Source organism: Cephus cinctus, unplaced genomic scaffold (genome assembly GCF_000341935.2).
Source record: "Cephus cinctus unplaced genomic scaffold, Ccin1 Ccin1_scaffold0017, whole genome shotgun sequence".
Taxonomy (NCBI): domain Eukaryota; kingdom Metazoa; phylum Arthropoda; class Insecta; order Hymenoptera; family Cephidae; genus Cephus; species Cephus cinctus.
The window spans coordinates 249267-264751 of NW_014332765.1; the positions used below are offsets into that span (position 1 = coordinate 249267).

At 34.1% G+C, this 15485-nt stretch overlaps 1 protein-coding gene across 1 annotated transcript in view; it reads right to left on the reverse strand.

Moving 5' to 3' along the window:
* Positions 1 to 15485, reverse strand: part of LOC107265201 — a 280971-nt gene that overhangs the window by 236259 nt on the left and 29227 nt on the right. The window contains exon 2 of the mRNA XM_025082561.1: positions 9759 to 9798. Coding sequence (XP_024938329.1) covers positions 9759 to 9798 — 40 coding nt within the window. The remainder of the gene's footprint in view (positions 1 to 9758; positions 9799 to 15485) is intronic.

The following is a 15485-nucleotide window of genomic DNA, read 5'->3' on the forward strand; positions in this document are numbered from 1 at the left end:
CTTTTCAATTTTTTTTCATCTTTCTCACGCACTCTAACACTAAACTACAGTGTCAAGGAATATTTGTAACAAATAACCTACGGCCACAAAATAAGAATCTGTGTAAAATTTTAGAGAAATATTAAAAATTCGGAGGTACCGAGAGTGCGTCATCGCCCTATTCCAGGAGGTCTTGCTGCTATCTCTTCAGCAGGACCCAAAGTAGACCACGAAGTAACCAGAATGAGGCTCCCCTATCCTTTCACTAACCATTCAACCAGGTCATCCCTTCGGACTGTCTATTAATTTTTTTGTGAATATAATAGTTTTATTATTTTTCATAAAAAAATAATTAAATTATATTTTCTAGAGAGATTTTCGTAGTCTTTGATAGAGTTTGCAACTTAAATTGATGGTGTTCGTCGTGTATCGGCACGTTGCTTGTGAAATAAAGGAAAAAACAATTAGAAAAGATTCCGTCGAAGACTTATTTTAATTGATACATTTTTAATGTAGTACCTTCACAGAATTATTTTTTTAACGAATTTATTCAAATAGTTACGCCATTTAAATAAAATTCACCATCCCTAAGCCAAGATATTTACGCTTCAAGTTGACATGATTTGCATGTAACCCATGTAGGAAGTATGCGCCAACAACACTTTTTTAATTTTACCGTCAAAACGAAATTCAAGAATTGAATTTTAAAAAAAACGAGGGAATGCTAGAGACGAATTACATGAATATTCTGAAAAAAATAGAAGAGTGATTTTCCGTCTAATGTTAGGGATACAGCCTTCATAAGTATGCAATTTTTTATATTATTAGACATATCAGGGTGGACGAACGATCACGTAGAGGAGGAAAGAAGCGACGATCTGGCAACAGTGCACACGTGGTGCGACGTGTTTTTTTAGAGCACCGAAGTATTATTGAACAACTCCTTCTATTTCCGTTTCTTCTCGGCATCTTTTCCTCACTTCTGTAAAAATTGCAAGTAACTGTTATTATTTTCTCTGACACGTTTTTTCCCAAATCTTTCCTAATGTCTTGTTTAATTCGACATTTTCACTCGGTTTATGTGAACTAAAAGTATCTCGATCATAATACGTAAAGACGAATAAAACATTATTCAATCGTTAGTATCAACTGATGTGCGATGTTGCCACGATCGTCGTTCGCGCATCTACTCAACAGCAAGCGACATCTGTATACGCAACCTGTTCCGTGTTTGACGCATAGCGCGAGCAGCTTTAGCAAAAAGTTTATTCCCACCGACATAACAAAAATAGTAAAAGAAGTTTTGCGACGGCAAAAAATATTTCTTGTATTAACCATTAGTACCACGTCAATATTGTATATTTTTAGTTTTATAGATTTTTCTACGATGATCCGATTAAATTATCGATCTTTTAAACATGTACAGGGGAAATAACTTTTAGGTCATATTTAGTTCATGCAGAGGTACTAATCTATTTCTGTGAAGCTAATAGAAACATTTGATTTCTAGGAAAACGCATAAAAATAGTACAGATTATGTCTAAAAACTGCATTATAAAATAAGTGTAGTATTAAGCGGAAATCGTCATCGCTAAGGCATAGAGTTAAAATGAGACACAAAACAATTCTGTGCCATATTATTCAGAAGCTAACTTTAAGGGAGGTTGCCACGCACTGCTATTTCTCAGAAACATTTCACACTTTTTTTCCACCGGGATGCCAAGCTCAAGCATTATAAATTTATTAAATTAAATTGTTAGAACGTCAAGAAACATTTGCGGGCTTGTCGGATCACTGGGTGCACATTATGTAAAAAACTAATTATTCAAGAACCCACAAATCCATCCTGATCGTAACCTGGCCTGAGTGGACCTAAATCATTTTAAGCATTGTGATAGATCATATAATTTATCCTTATGCCTTCATCAACATCATAGTTTGACTACAAGCAATTGTGTGACACGCAAATGTAAGTGTTAAACTCATAGAGATAATCCTCATAAATTGTGGCAAGCTTTGCTTTGGCTACACAGGTCGATAGTCATAAAGTAGTTCCGATGAGAATCCGAACGCCAAATAACAACCATTATGTAACACGAGATTTATTCCCTGATTTAACACGTTTTTTTGTTTCTCATAATTTGTGACGATAGATACAAATTAAGGGAATTTTAGAAGAGGATATTTAAAATCACCGAATAAAGCAGACCATGATTCGATTTAATTCTCACAAAAGGATTCAATTATTCACGACGTATTTCATCTCCTGAATGTATTTGTTTAATAAAACAACCGATAAATAGTAATGAATTACAAAATGTGTCCGGAAAAACCGATCTTTAATTTGTAATCGGCATTAACAGCCCGGGACAAAAAACTGGCAAATTTCTTGCTGAAAACAGGCAGATCGCTGTTAGTGGAATAGTGACTGAAAATTCAAGCAAAACTCGCATTCTTTTTCACATTACTACGAAAATCGTGATCTGCTTGTATTCAGTCAAAAATCTGCCAGAATTTTTAATTCGGGAGCCTTAGATATAAAAAACTAATTGGACTGTTAATATTTATCAAAGTATGTCAAATATGCAATTTACATATTGACAAAGAAGTGTAATTAAAACTAAATTATTTAAAATGGGGACGAGTGTCACACATCTATTCTGTTTTACCGGGAGGGAGATTCGAACCTGCGATTGCTGAGACGCTCGAAGTGAGGAGAGTGACGTTATTTCGAACAAGCGATGCATATACTTAGTGATCAATAATTCTATTCATGAAAATAGTAAAATTTGTCAAATTTATCCAAGAAGATAATCTAGTAAATGTCAAAATTGATTAATGTTTTAAATCTCATGGTAATAATTTTTTTCTTTTAAGAATAACGAACAAAACTTTTATTATAAAGTGAATACACAAATTTTTAATTGTTTTATATTCATGTACATATTTATTTAACACAAATAATTCAATCTTTCAGTGTCACGTTATCTGAAATACCCATATGTAAACTGGAAACAGATCGATGCTTTTATTGAATTCTGCCAGGTATCTATTTAATGCACGATAGTATTTCCTATGTCTGTTATAATTACTGGACGATATGATTGGAAATTTACTATACGAAATATAAAATTATAGATTAAACTTATATTAGCCAACTCGCACGTCTGCTTTGCCTTTCAGTGCCACGCACTGTTAAGGCTTGGGAGTCTAATACTGAACTAAAATCTCATTACCAAGTGTTATCAACTCCTACATGTGTGTACGAAATAGTAAATTTAAGACAGCAAAATATATCGGTAAAGATATTATCATCACAGCCGCTGCATAGCTTTTGTTTGCCTGTAAAGCACCATTTACAAAAAAATTTTCAAGTTGCCTACACCTGCTGGTAATCCGTCACTGCCGTTCAAGTTACGTAAGAAATATTCTGCCTATAATTTGCCGAAAGCATGCAATCTCAATAACTGGCGTTAAATCTGCCTAAATTTGATCTGCCACTGCCCGTTAAAGATCCGTATTTGTTCTCCACTTTGTTCTGGCACCTGCAAGTTTGCTGCCACAAATAAGTCAACATTTCTGTTCCAGGAGATATAACAATAATATTACTGGATAAAACTATGGATACGAGTGAATCGGATATATAAGATAAATGAAATAAACAAAAACTATGATGCCTGAAAATATTAAGTTTTTCAAATATAATAAACAAACCTTTTATTGAGAATGATGAGATGAGAAAATAATTAACGCAAATAGAGTTTCACTACCCTTGCTCAATCTTCCACGTGCTATTATAACACTTCCGAAGTTTGCCGATTCTCCCAAGTATATGTAGTATACTATAACTACTCTGCGTGAACATATTGATTTCACATCACACTTCTACAAGCCTTCCCAAGAGAGTAAAAACTTTGCGGCGAGAATGAGAAACCAGGTGGTTACGTGAGTACATACTGCATAGACTATAGGCGGTGCAGACAAGAAGTGACGAGGGCGAAACTCCAAGACTAACGCCCCAGTGCTACAGCTTTCGTCGTTCGCAAAGGCCTGTCAAACGATGAATACGGAGAAAAGTACAGGCTAAAATGTACACAGAGCTGGATTACTTCTAGTGTCTACCTTGCAGACGTCGAAAGTTTGAAAGGGGTCTGCAAGTTTGTCAGCGTCGTTTCAGTACTGAAGCAGGTTTACAAGTGCATCCTCAGAGATTCCGGGTCATGAATGAACCAAGATAAGAGCCATGAAAAATAGTAAAGCGAAGTAAGAAAGCATAAATTATGCAAGTTTAAGTAAACTCGAGCAAGCAGCAGTTACCATTTTAAAAAGTCCTATGCACAAATATTATTATTTTTGTTTAAATCGAACAGAGTCTCGAAGGAATCTTCTAAAAAAATTTATTTGTATTTAGCTATTGAAGCACAATAACAATCATCCGATAAAGTCTCGGCACTTCCGTTACACGACCTTATAATTAACCTTTAAAAAAAATATAGTATATACTGGTGTATGCACTGACAAATAAGTGGACAACGTTATCGCAGGTGAAAAATTTGTATAGAAATTGTATAAAAAAATTATAAAATCAGTTCTGTAAGAAACCAGATGTTTATAGAACGAGGAGAATTAAACACCGCTAGATTCGGTCGCTCTTCATAACAAAAGTTAGTCGCCTGTTACACCTCGTGAGAACAAGTTCGATACAGACTGTAGAGTTAAAATAGAACTACTACGACAGGCGACTATTTTATGCTTCTAATGCAAATCGACGAACCAATTGACATTTGGAGATTATCCTGGCCTTATGAGGGAGCAATTTGAGAAAAAAGAGCTTCAAACCATCGTCGTGTTGCGGCTGACTAGCATCCTTAAACTGCGACACATGGGATATTTATGGCGAAATAATTATTGGTAAAGTATGGGTGATGCGAGAGATGTATGGGTTATGCGAGAAGTACTATAAATGAATCTCGGTATAAGAAATTAACTGTGTAAAATTTCATTGAAAAACGTTATAATCTTGTTTTAACGCTGGTATTGTCAAGAACAAACCAAAGTAACAAAAACTATTAATATTAAAAGAATAAATTCATTACAGCTCTATGGAACTTTTACATACTTCCTATAGAAAAATGGGCATACAAAAATTCTATATATTTTATAGTCTCTAGAGTATACAAATATTATATATATAAAATATATTAAAAAGTAAATTTATAAAATATTCATAAATATATTTATATTTATATATTTATATTTATATATTTATATTTACGAATTTATTTATAAAATTTTTTATAAAAAATAACATATTACTTCTTTTTATTCATATTTGGAGGAATGCAAATGTAGTTCTTTACTTTCAATACTTTGCTTTCAATACAAGTAATCGGTATCACGCAAATATGATGTTTCGCATACAGGTATTAAATGCGATAATTTTATATTTGTTTCTATATACATAATTGTATCTCGATTCGAATTATTATAATATATATTTTTACGGGTAATTGCAAACACTCTTCCATTTTAATAAAAAATTGGATTCGTCCCCAAAAGTTACCATTTCCCCAAAAAATTAAAGAGTTGTCTCGTTTGATTTGTTTTTTTATATAACGTTGAGGTATATACTTCTTTTCCAATTTGAGCTCTGGCATAAACAAATAATTATTGATTTTTGCAAAGATCGTTCCTGCTTAATGATGTAACATGAGATAATGCTGTTATAGTTGCCTCATCGATCACATGCTCTTTAGGTGTACATACCTAAAGGCATAGTACAGTCAAGAGATTTCTTTTTCAATACAGGTAATGAGTAAAATTTGTGTTTTAAACTATACATTACATTTATTAAATTCAACGTATTTGTTAACTCCAAATCAATTTTATTAGGACCGTGATTAATTTTTTTCAAATATCTATTTGCATCTTCAAAAGCAAATGCGGACCGAGCCCAAAGTGGACCCTAAAGTCTTACGAACTGTGTCAAATGTGTTAACTGATGAGTATTTAATGTGCACCGCTCAAGGCCATATAGCATTTCAATATTCACAACAAAAATATGTAATAAATTTTCAGCTAGCTCTACTTCGGTTTTACTAATTTTTTCTCGCAATAAGGTATATATTGCATAAACTAAAAGGAGCAAATGCTGGTAGTAGCGATCTGGAATCCTATTTTTCATCAAAATAGGTGAATAGAAAAGCAGGAACATTCTATACTCTGATGCTTTCCAATATTTTCTTAATAAGATCGATCTTGGGGTACGAGTAACATACTTCACTTTAGATAGGCTTTACTTCAGATAGGGCATTGTTGATATCGTCCCTGTCACACTTTTTGACGTAAAAACGCTTGTCTTTATTAGATGAATCAAACCAACAACTCATTAACATTCGAACTACACCAAGTAAAACAGCATGCATATAATTCGGCATAAATCCCGTGGATATATTAAACAATGAAATTTCAGCAGCAATAGTGAAGCCTTTTACTCCATTCACGTGTTTTACTCGTAGATATGCATGTGCATGTGATTCCGTCTATCGCCTATATGTCTTTGGTGAAATATTATTTCTTGATTTTGTAATATTTTCTTAGCGAAAAAGTCTCGTGACTCTGGAGACCTAACAGAAGGAATCCGCGAGTTCTCACTTCTCGAGGACGCGTGTAGTGTATCGTGTTTATCTCGCTTCCCGAGACCTCACGTAACGTAGCGTGTATCCCGCATCACGGGAGCTCACGTATCGATAATCGACAATTTCGAAGAGGAATTATTTTGGATTTAGTTTCGTTTACCTAAATTGTTAGCGATATTATTTCTTTGACCTGTTTCGAAATTACTATTTCTTAATTGTTGAAATTCTAACTCGTCCTAAATAAAAGGACACCTGTTATTGTTTTCTATTCCGAGGTTCTCATTCTCCTAATCAGTTCCCTTACCAACATCTGGGCGATATCTGCCCCTCTATCCTCGCGTGTCATCTGTGCTATTCGGTGGCACTATCTCTCCGTCCCTTCTGGAGCTATTTTGCAGATTTTGTTTCGTGACGCAAAAATGCGTCTGGCGTCCAATCGGTCTTTTCTGATATCGTATTCCGGGGGAGAGAGATTAGTTATTTGTCGACAGAAAATCAGCTGTTTTGCTACGAACGGCTCGGGTATTATTTTGCAGTAGTTCCCGTCATACCCTATCTGGTTTTCGGGAATTAATGATTCTTAGATTTTTGTCACAACGTATAAAATAAAGTTTCATTTATTGAACACACTTTGTGCTTCGCATCCTAGCGAAGCTCAGAGATTTTCTACGGATTCTACTGTACTTAAGAAATCTACCTTTATAGTTTATGTTCTACTTAAATGAAATCAGAAATATGCCTTCTCGCGATGAATATAACGTTATTAAATATGAGAATATCAAAATATTTTACGAAGCGTATAGCGTAGAAAAGAGACCAGCCGAAAATATAAAAAAAACACGAGAAACAGAATATTTTCGACGAGTGAAAAGTGGGTATGCATAGATGCAGTGCCACAATTCTGCCTTTCGCTTCGCGGGACACAGTATAATTTAAGTGAAACACGGAAAATGAGAAAAATCGTTAAGGGACATGCAAATCAAAAGCACTCAAGAACTACGCTGCGAAATGAGAGACCTTTCGCGTGCCTGTTCTTATACACGCTACAAGTTCTTTAGTGAACATGCTACTTATCTGATTGGTATCAAATTTTTAATAATATATACTATCATAAAACTCAGTTTCGAAGTCTAATATATCTTGTGTTAGCCCTCGCTTCCTACTATTTGGGTCTGAAGAAACCGGCGAATATTTGAAAGCAGTAGGAATCAAGGATTAGGATATACTGAATACAGTCCACCCAGTTAAAAATATAAAAATGAACAACGGTAGTAACTCTCTGGTCTACATCTGGGTCACTAGCGACCCAAGCGTAGTGTACTTCAACGTGGCGACGAAAATTTCTGTAGACCGGGGGAGGGCGGGGGGAGTGGTAACCGCAGTATGTCTATTTAACCATTTGCGGCACGGTGATAAGCCAGTTTACACCTAAATATTCGATAAAACGTGCAAAGCATCTTTCTTTTCTCCTTTTAATGATACCTTCCTACGTAATCTGGTGCGCTTATCACGAACTTAAGATCAAAAATTCAGAATCTGTACATTTTACATTCAAAATTTGGCTTCAAATTTATTGGAAACTTTAATTTGAAAAAAAAAAAGAATAATTAAACTGAAATTTACAAAGATTCAATTTTTCGCAACAAATGACCCGCATAGGTATTTTTGCGGTCTGGTAATATGAACATGCTATTACAATTTCCTAATTTAACGTAACGGATCCAACATGGCGGACATTGCTAAGTTCTATTCGTGAATCACAAAAATTTCTAAAATATGAATTGTTTTCACATATTTTCATACCAAAATTATTATACACGGGTTTTTAGGGATGCTGAATACGAATCTATTGTCACATTTAGAAATTGACATTTGACAGATGATAATTTTTGGAAAATGAAGAATATTCTGTTACCCACACACTTCAAGACCCCTTCTGCGCCTTTGCGATTCCTATTTGTCTGCTCGCTCCCCGAGCAGAAACTTAATCGGGCTTGCCTGACATGGTACAGAGCTATGTCAGATTTTGGCAGGGGTTCCACAGTAGGAACTCCAGATTAGAGCCATGCTGCAATCCATAAAGCATTTCATATTACATTCTAGACTCAATCGCGCCATCCACGTCGATTCTACATTAGGAATTTCAGGCTAGAGCCTTACTACACTCATATGGGTTTCCCTAAAAAATCCTAGAAAAATCCACTGAAAAAATTTCGGGAAGTAAACTCGTGCTGGCCTTGATAACTTATCAATTTTGTCATCTATTGCCAATTGTTAATTCATAATGAATATACAACCAGCAATAATTTAAACTGTTTGTTTGCAATAACAATTATCTAATTGTTAACCAAAATGTAAAAATCTATTCACACATTGTCTATTGAAATTCGTTTAATCCACTTGTGAAATGTTAACCCCTCAAACAATCCGAAAAATATTTATAATGTCCTTCTCTCGTGTCTTTCCTAAGACAAATATTGTCGATAAGTGAAAAATACGTATTTTATTCCGTCAATTCTATAAACGAAGCCAAAAGTAACGAATCATTCACAATCAATCAATTTAATTTCTCTCTGTGAGATGACACGAAAAAATGTTCCAACAACGAAGCGGGAGTTCACTACAGTTATAATAGATATGATTGCCATACGAGTGCCATGAAGGATTAAAAAGAAAAGAAAAATAATAATAGGAATGAAGACACCTAAACTCCTAGATGAGAATGAAGATTGACGAAGCCTTCCTACATGAAATAACCTACAATCAAACAGTGGACAGAATCAATCTATAGGAAGGCCAGGAAGGCAATTGGCGAGCGAGAATGCAATTAGGGGACGATGGGTCTTCAGCTAATATTGCGCAACAGGCAACAATATTGCAGTACATCTCCACTTGGTACAAGCGAATGATCAAATATTTGAAGTCTGCCGAATCATCAGCTCTTCCAGGTACACAATGGACCGTGCACGAATAAACAAGAAAGTACAAAGGGGTTTCGAAATACATTCCACACCTTAAACTAAAAAAATAATTCATAAATTTCATATGGTTCCTATGAATTGAGAAGAGGGTACACATCGACTTTCTCGCTTTTAGAAATTCCTCTCGTATATGCGATAACGTAATAGCTATTATACTCACGATAAAGAATCAGGAAGGTATAGCAACCAATCTAGTAACACTCACCTGAAACAAAAACAAATTTAATTAAGCAATGGATCACGTAGGAGTAGAAACTTGTTAGAGGTTCGTAAAATATTCCGCTGCCTTTATAAAGCAGTTTGTGTTTAATTGATTTTCACGTTACTTCCACTCAATTCGAATTGAATTAAAATCCAATCTCCCTGGAGAGTCCCGGTAGTCTTCCAACTGTACGAACGACAGATTTGAAAATTGAATGTATCTGTACTAACGTTATATCAGAGAAGTATCAGTATAACACAAAGCAAATATGACTGAAGTATAATGTACGATTTCCAGTCTGTTTTAACGCACAGGTCTTAATTTTCCGTCATTATAGGCAGAGTTCAATAATAATTGTACGATATTGTGCTTCATTGTATCCAAATAATACTATTCATTGATTACTCTATCCGTATATTACGGCGGTTCGTACAAGATATAACAAGAAAAAAGTTGGAAATGGATCGGAGGAAACACGTTTATGGCAAAATTACTAAGCGAGACATTCAAAGAAAATGATGACGGAGATGCCTCGGAACTTTTCGAAAGGGAGTTTTTATTGCAGGGATGATCTAAAAAGAGTATACTCTTACATAGTTACACACCATAGTGTGTAACTATGTTAGCATTTAGGCCGAGAGGTTATAACGAAAATGTAAGCGAGAAAGATTGTAAGACATTGCTCCGGGGACAAGGAAAATGGAGAAACAGACGAAAGAGAGCATGAAAAATAATGTAATGGCGCGCAGAGCAAAAAAGTGCGTGAGAGAAGGCAGAATGGAACAAAGTACATTGTTTATTTTTCTTCTAAGCCCCATTGATTTCTAACAGAAAAAAAAAGTGAAGGGAGAACGCGATTATTTAATGTACCTTGGGACTAAATGGAAGGGCTAAGAACAAGCAACGATAATAAAAAAGCAAACAAATGCTAAATATGACATAGAAGAAAATTACATTTTGTGAACGTAATATTCTTTATAAATGAACAAAGTACAAAAAATTAATTTTTTTCAAAATAAATCCATTCGTAGCTCAAAATAGTAAAAAAAACATTGATGACTAATACTCGTGAGTTTTTCTGGTCGCTGATTTTGAATCTGAATTTAAAATTTAGAAATTCAAAATAGCGGATCTAATAACATAACGGAGTGAAATGCGAAAAATGAAATTGAAAACAATTATTCGGGTTTCTTACTTTCGTATTAGGTAGACTATTTTTGATGTTCAAATTATTATTTCAAACTCAAAAACAACAACCCGAAAACTGTGGGGTGAAAACATTTCACCCCGTATTATGGTTCTTTCAAATTTCACTCTGTCATATTGGATCCGCCATTTTGAAATTTTGAAGTGTTATTTCAGATTTAAAATCTACGACGAAAAAAACCATAACTCACCAAGTTTCATAAAAATTAAATGAACGGAGAAATGCATGTGCTAAATACTTTCCTTGCGACTATGGCTACGAAATATTAGCGGAGGTTAAATAGAATACTTCTCCGAAAATAATACCTAATAACAAAATTTATTAACCATAACCCAAATCAATTACAACTAAAGGATAATGAAAGAACAATGGAAAAATAAACAAGGATAATTAAAGGATAATCAGCAATATTTGCACAAATTCTCGAAAAATTAAGCCTACGCTTTCGTTATCGACCGGTTATCGATTCGCCTAATTTTCCCCCGCAAGCCGCTCCTCCATCCCCTTGTCATCCCTAGTTCAAATGACTTTCCTAGGGTGCACTAACGTATGCTTCAAAAGGATAAAGTTAAATAATACTGTATTTAGGTTTAGAACAATTTCTAAACGTATTAAATATTGCACTTTGATCAGAAATAACAATTCAACTGAGAACTTAATACTCCTACAGTTGTTGTATGTTCTATGTGATGAAACATGGGATCTCATAAATGATAAAAATTAATTATAAGAGAGTCCTAGATACACTGTCATGTATCCAACACTGTTGTATCACTTTATATTTCAGGCTACTGAACTGAGCGACTTCAATTGAGAATATCGAATAAAATAAAGCTCTGTAAAATTTATTAAATAACAACAAACACTCATAATATGTAAGTTCTATGAATTTTTAGAGGAAATTATCAGAGGACTTTATAACCTCAAAGGTAAATCTTATTATTGACTTTAGGACACGGTTGATTTTATTACTAAGCATACCAGTCAAATGAGTATAGATCATAGAACAACATTCCAATTATGGAAAGAATAACAGAGAAACTAATTATAATCTTATGCCAACACTGACAAGACTTCCTATTAATACTCAGCTCCTGCCACAGCGTTTTATTGATTTTATTAGAGGGCGCCACTGCGAGTTTAATCTAGATCGAAGAATTATTTCTTGTTAATTTTATTGCCCGTCTCTTAGAAGTTGCCGCACATCATTATTACTTCGGATTGGAGTTGATTCGTAACGAGTTCATATTGCTTCCTCAATTTTTCATTGAGTTTAGCTATGGCCTGATTAATCCAGGATGAAAAACAGTGACTATGAAGTTGAATAACACCCGCATCTACAATTGATTCAGAACGTTTCGAAACCACAGATGAGCTATTTGGATAAATTCAAAATAATAAGATTTCAAGTACAGAACCGTAAAGAGCACCATTGTGTTCACATCTGCTCAATAATGGATGTTCTGGTCTATTGGTGCTACAATCTGTGCTACGGGCAGACATAACGATACATTAAACTCAAGCTTGACGACGATATATTCATTTCTATAGGTTTTAGAAAAATTACCTGATGACTCACCGCATGAAACGTGGCGTTAAACTCTACCAGTACTAAAATTGTACTTTATCTTAAATCATAGACAATATGCATAGATACATTTCTATAATTCGTAACATGCAGACGAGTATATTATTAAAAAAGAATGTATAAATATAATACCTATAATAACACGATGGTCTAATAATTTTAGCAAATTAACAAGATTTGATATCTTGAAATTCAAAATAGATTTTATCAGAGACTGCGTCAAAAAAGCTGAGAACTTTATTGTATTTCATATGCAATTACATAAAACGTATTAGACTATTGCCCATAATTAAAGCTTACAAATAAAAATAGATTTTAGTTCTTATATGTGATCAAAATTTAGAAGGACGTAAAGAGATAACCGAGGTGGGTATTTACTCAGTATTAATCGCTAACTACTACCCATAGTAATTATGAATCATTTGCAATGGTATTTTATCAAAGAGAATCAGAGGTAACTAATGATATATGAATAGAAATTCATTGAATACCATTGATTATCTTACCAGCAAAATGTCATTGCTACTGGCCATTGATAATGATAAAAAGGGTAGCGGGTATCAAACAATAAGAGTTAAATGTATTCACAGAAGAAACGAAAGACAGAGAGAGTAATAGAGCAAAAGACAGAGAAAATGTCAGGAAAAGACGGAGGAAAGTTCAGGGAAATATTGCAAAAGGACTAAAAAAAAGTGTATGAAAAGTGGATACAGATAAATTGGTCCATTCGTCCAAAGCATCCAGCACCACCTATCGGAGGAATTATGTCACAGTAACTCCCTCCTTCCTGTCACCTTATGAATTGGAAAGGACAAGATTTACAGAAATACTTTAGAAGGCACAAAAGGAAAACCGCAAGAAAATTTAGAAAATAAGAACAAATCATACGTGGCATTGACTTCTAAGTGGCAATACAAGATCCTTTTATGCCTACTTGAAATTTATCGAAGACACAGTAAATGTGACTCCTTTTCTCAAAGAAACGGGAAATCATGCGTGACAATGAACGAACGAATGGTGACGACTACTATCATTTACCCTGCTGTAATGTCTCATGTGAAAAAATAGAATCTCCTTATGGAGATTATCTGTAACTTTTCTTATTACCTATAACGGAAGACCTTCAATTATCGATAAACGAATTTAAGGAATTGGCCAAAATAAGAGTAACTTTTTTTTTTCGAAAAAATTATTTTACCCTCATCTCATTTGATAATTTTTGTCACTCGCACATTTAGTTAAAACTGCAGTATTTTACGTATTCTTACAAGTTTATGATTGATAAAAAATAATATCGATTAACAATCACTTTCCCACAGGTACTGAAAGAAGGAAATAGGGAAGGAAAGATACAATGCCGATTGTGTGGCATTGTCACTTGGCAAAGAAATAGAAAACGATGGGAGAAGAATGGAAGATGGAAAATGGAAGAATTGAAAAGCAAGGGACGAGATTAAGTGCATGGATAAAGGATCCAGTTTAATCAGTTTAATTTCTTTTTCTTCGTGTTTAATTAGACGCAATTATCAATTGATTGAATTTACAAGATTTTTATTTCTAGAGAGATTGAAAGATTTTTATATCATACTTTGTATCAACTAACAGAAATCACAAGAAACAGTATTAATTTGCTTAACGCGATAGATACGTTCATATCAGATTCTAGTAATATGATAATTGCGCATAACGGAGTAAGAAAAAGGGGATTGAAAATTCAATAAAAATATGACTGAAAGGGTATAATTTAGCTATTTCTTTATTGCACCATAAAATTGGCTATAATGGACATCCAAAGAAAATATTATTCGTCGTATAGAACTATGTATGTATAAACTTTGGTAAAAATAAAAAACATACAAAGTGTCCTACTATAGTTTTCGTTGTTGCTGGATGCAATCAGTCACAACAGGTGAGTAAAAACGATGAACGCAATTGGTGCTGCTTTGAAAAACATTTGCATTATAACGAATCCGCGTAAAGTAGGATATTTACTGTATGTAACATCTCCGTTGCGGTAGCGTATTGCGTTTGCACTAGACTCCCTCCATGAGTACAATATGTTTTCTTTGACAGATTAGAAAGAATGCCCTTAGCAACTAGTACAGGGCATTCCATAAAATCATTGAAATATATACTAATATAGAAAAAAAAGGTCACTGCAAAATCATGCGCATGCACAATTCATAACAAGAATATTATGCAAAACCATGTAAGGCTTGCTGAATCTAAGAATCAGAGGACATCATTATTTTCGATCTGTCAAAAAAAAACATTTTACACGTGACCCAATTTTAGATAAGACAAACAATAATTATTTAAAGAAGAAGTAATGGAATATTTTAAGTGGAAATTCCTACTTCAGTACAGTGTTACATAAGACCTCGAAGAAGATTCGGAAATCGACCAAATGGATATGAAATCAACACAAACATTTTTTTTTTCCTCTTGCGGCAAGACCGTCTTTCTTGACCATTGTCCAGCTACGACATTGTTCGGTTCATCAATCTCGAATACTTCGAACTCCCGTTTCCTCTTTTGTGAAGGCGAATCCCTCGACAATTCAAGGGGAGATCATCGACGATGGTGACGATTCTTTCCGTGCTGACAATAAAAGAAAACTTCAACGGAAAAGGGAACTTATATCGACCACCATCAAGGAAACTTACCTTTTCCAGATTTTTTTTTTTGGAGCAGTAAAGAAAAAATTCAATGCTTACATTGCATCAATCGATCTCGATATAATTATCACGTACCTTAATCTTTTCATCTTACTCTCGTACTTTTGTATTGATTATTAAAGCTTTTATAAAAAGCTCTAACGGGTATTTACTGTGTCCTTTAATATATTTATATAATCTGTTTATGGACGTTACACATGTCTGCAAGGAAC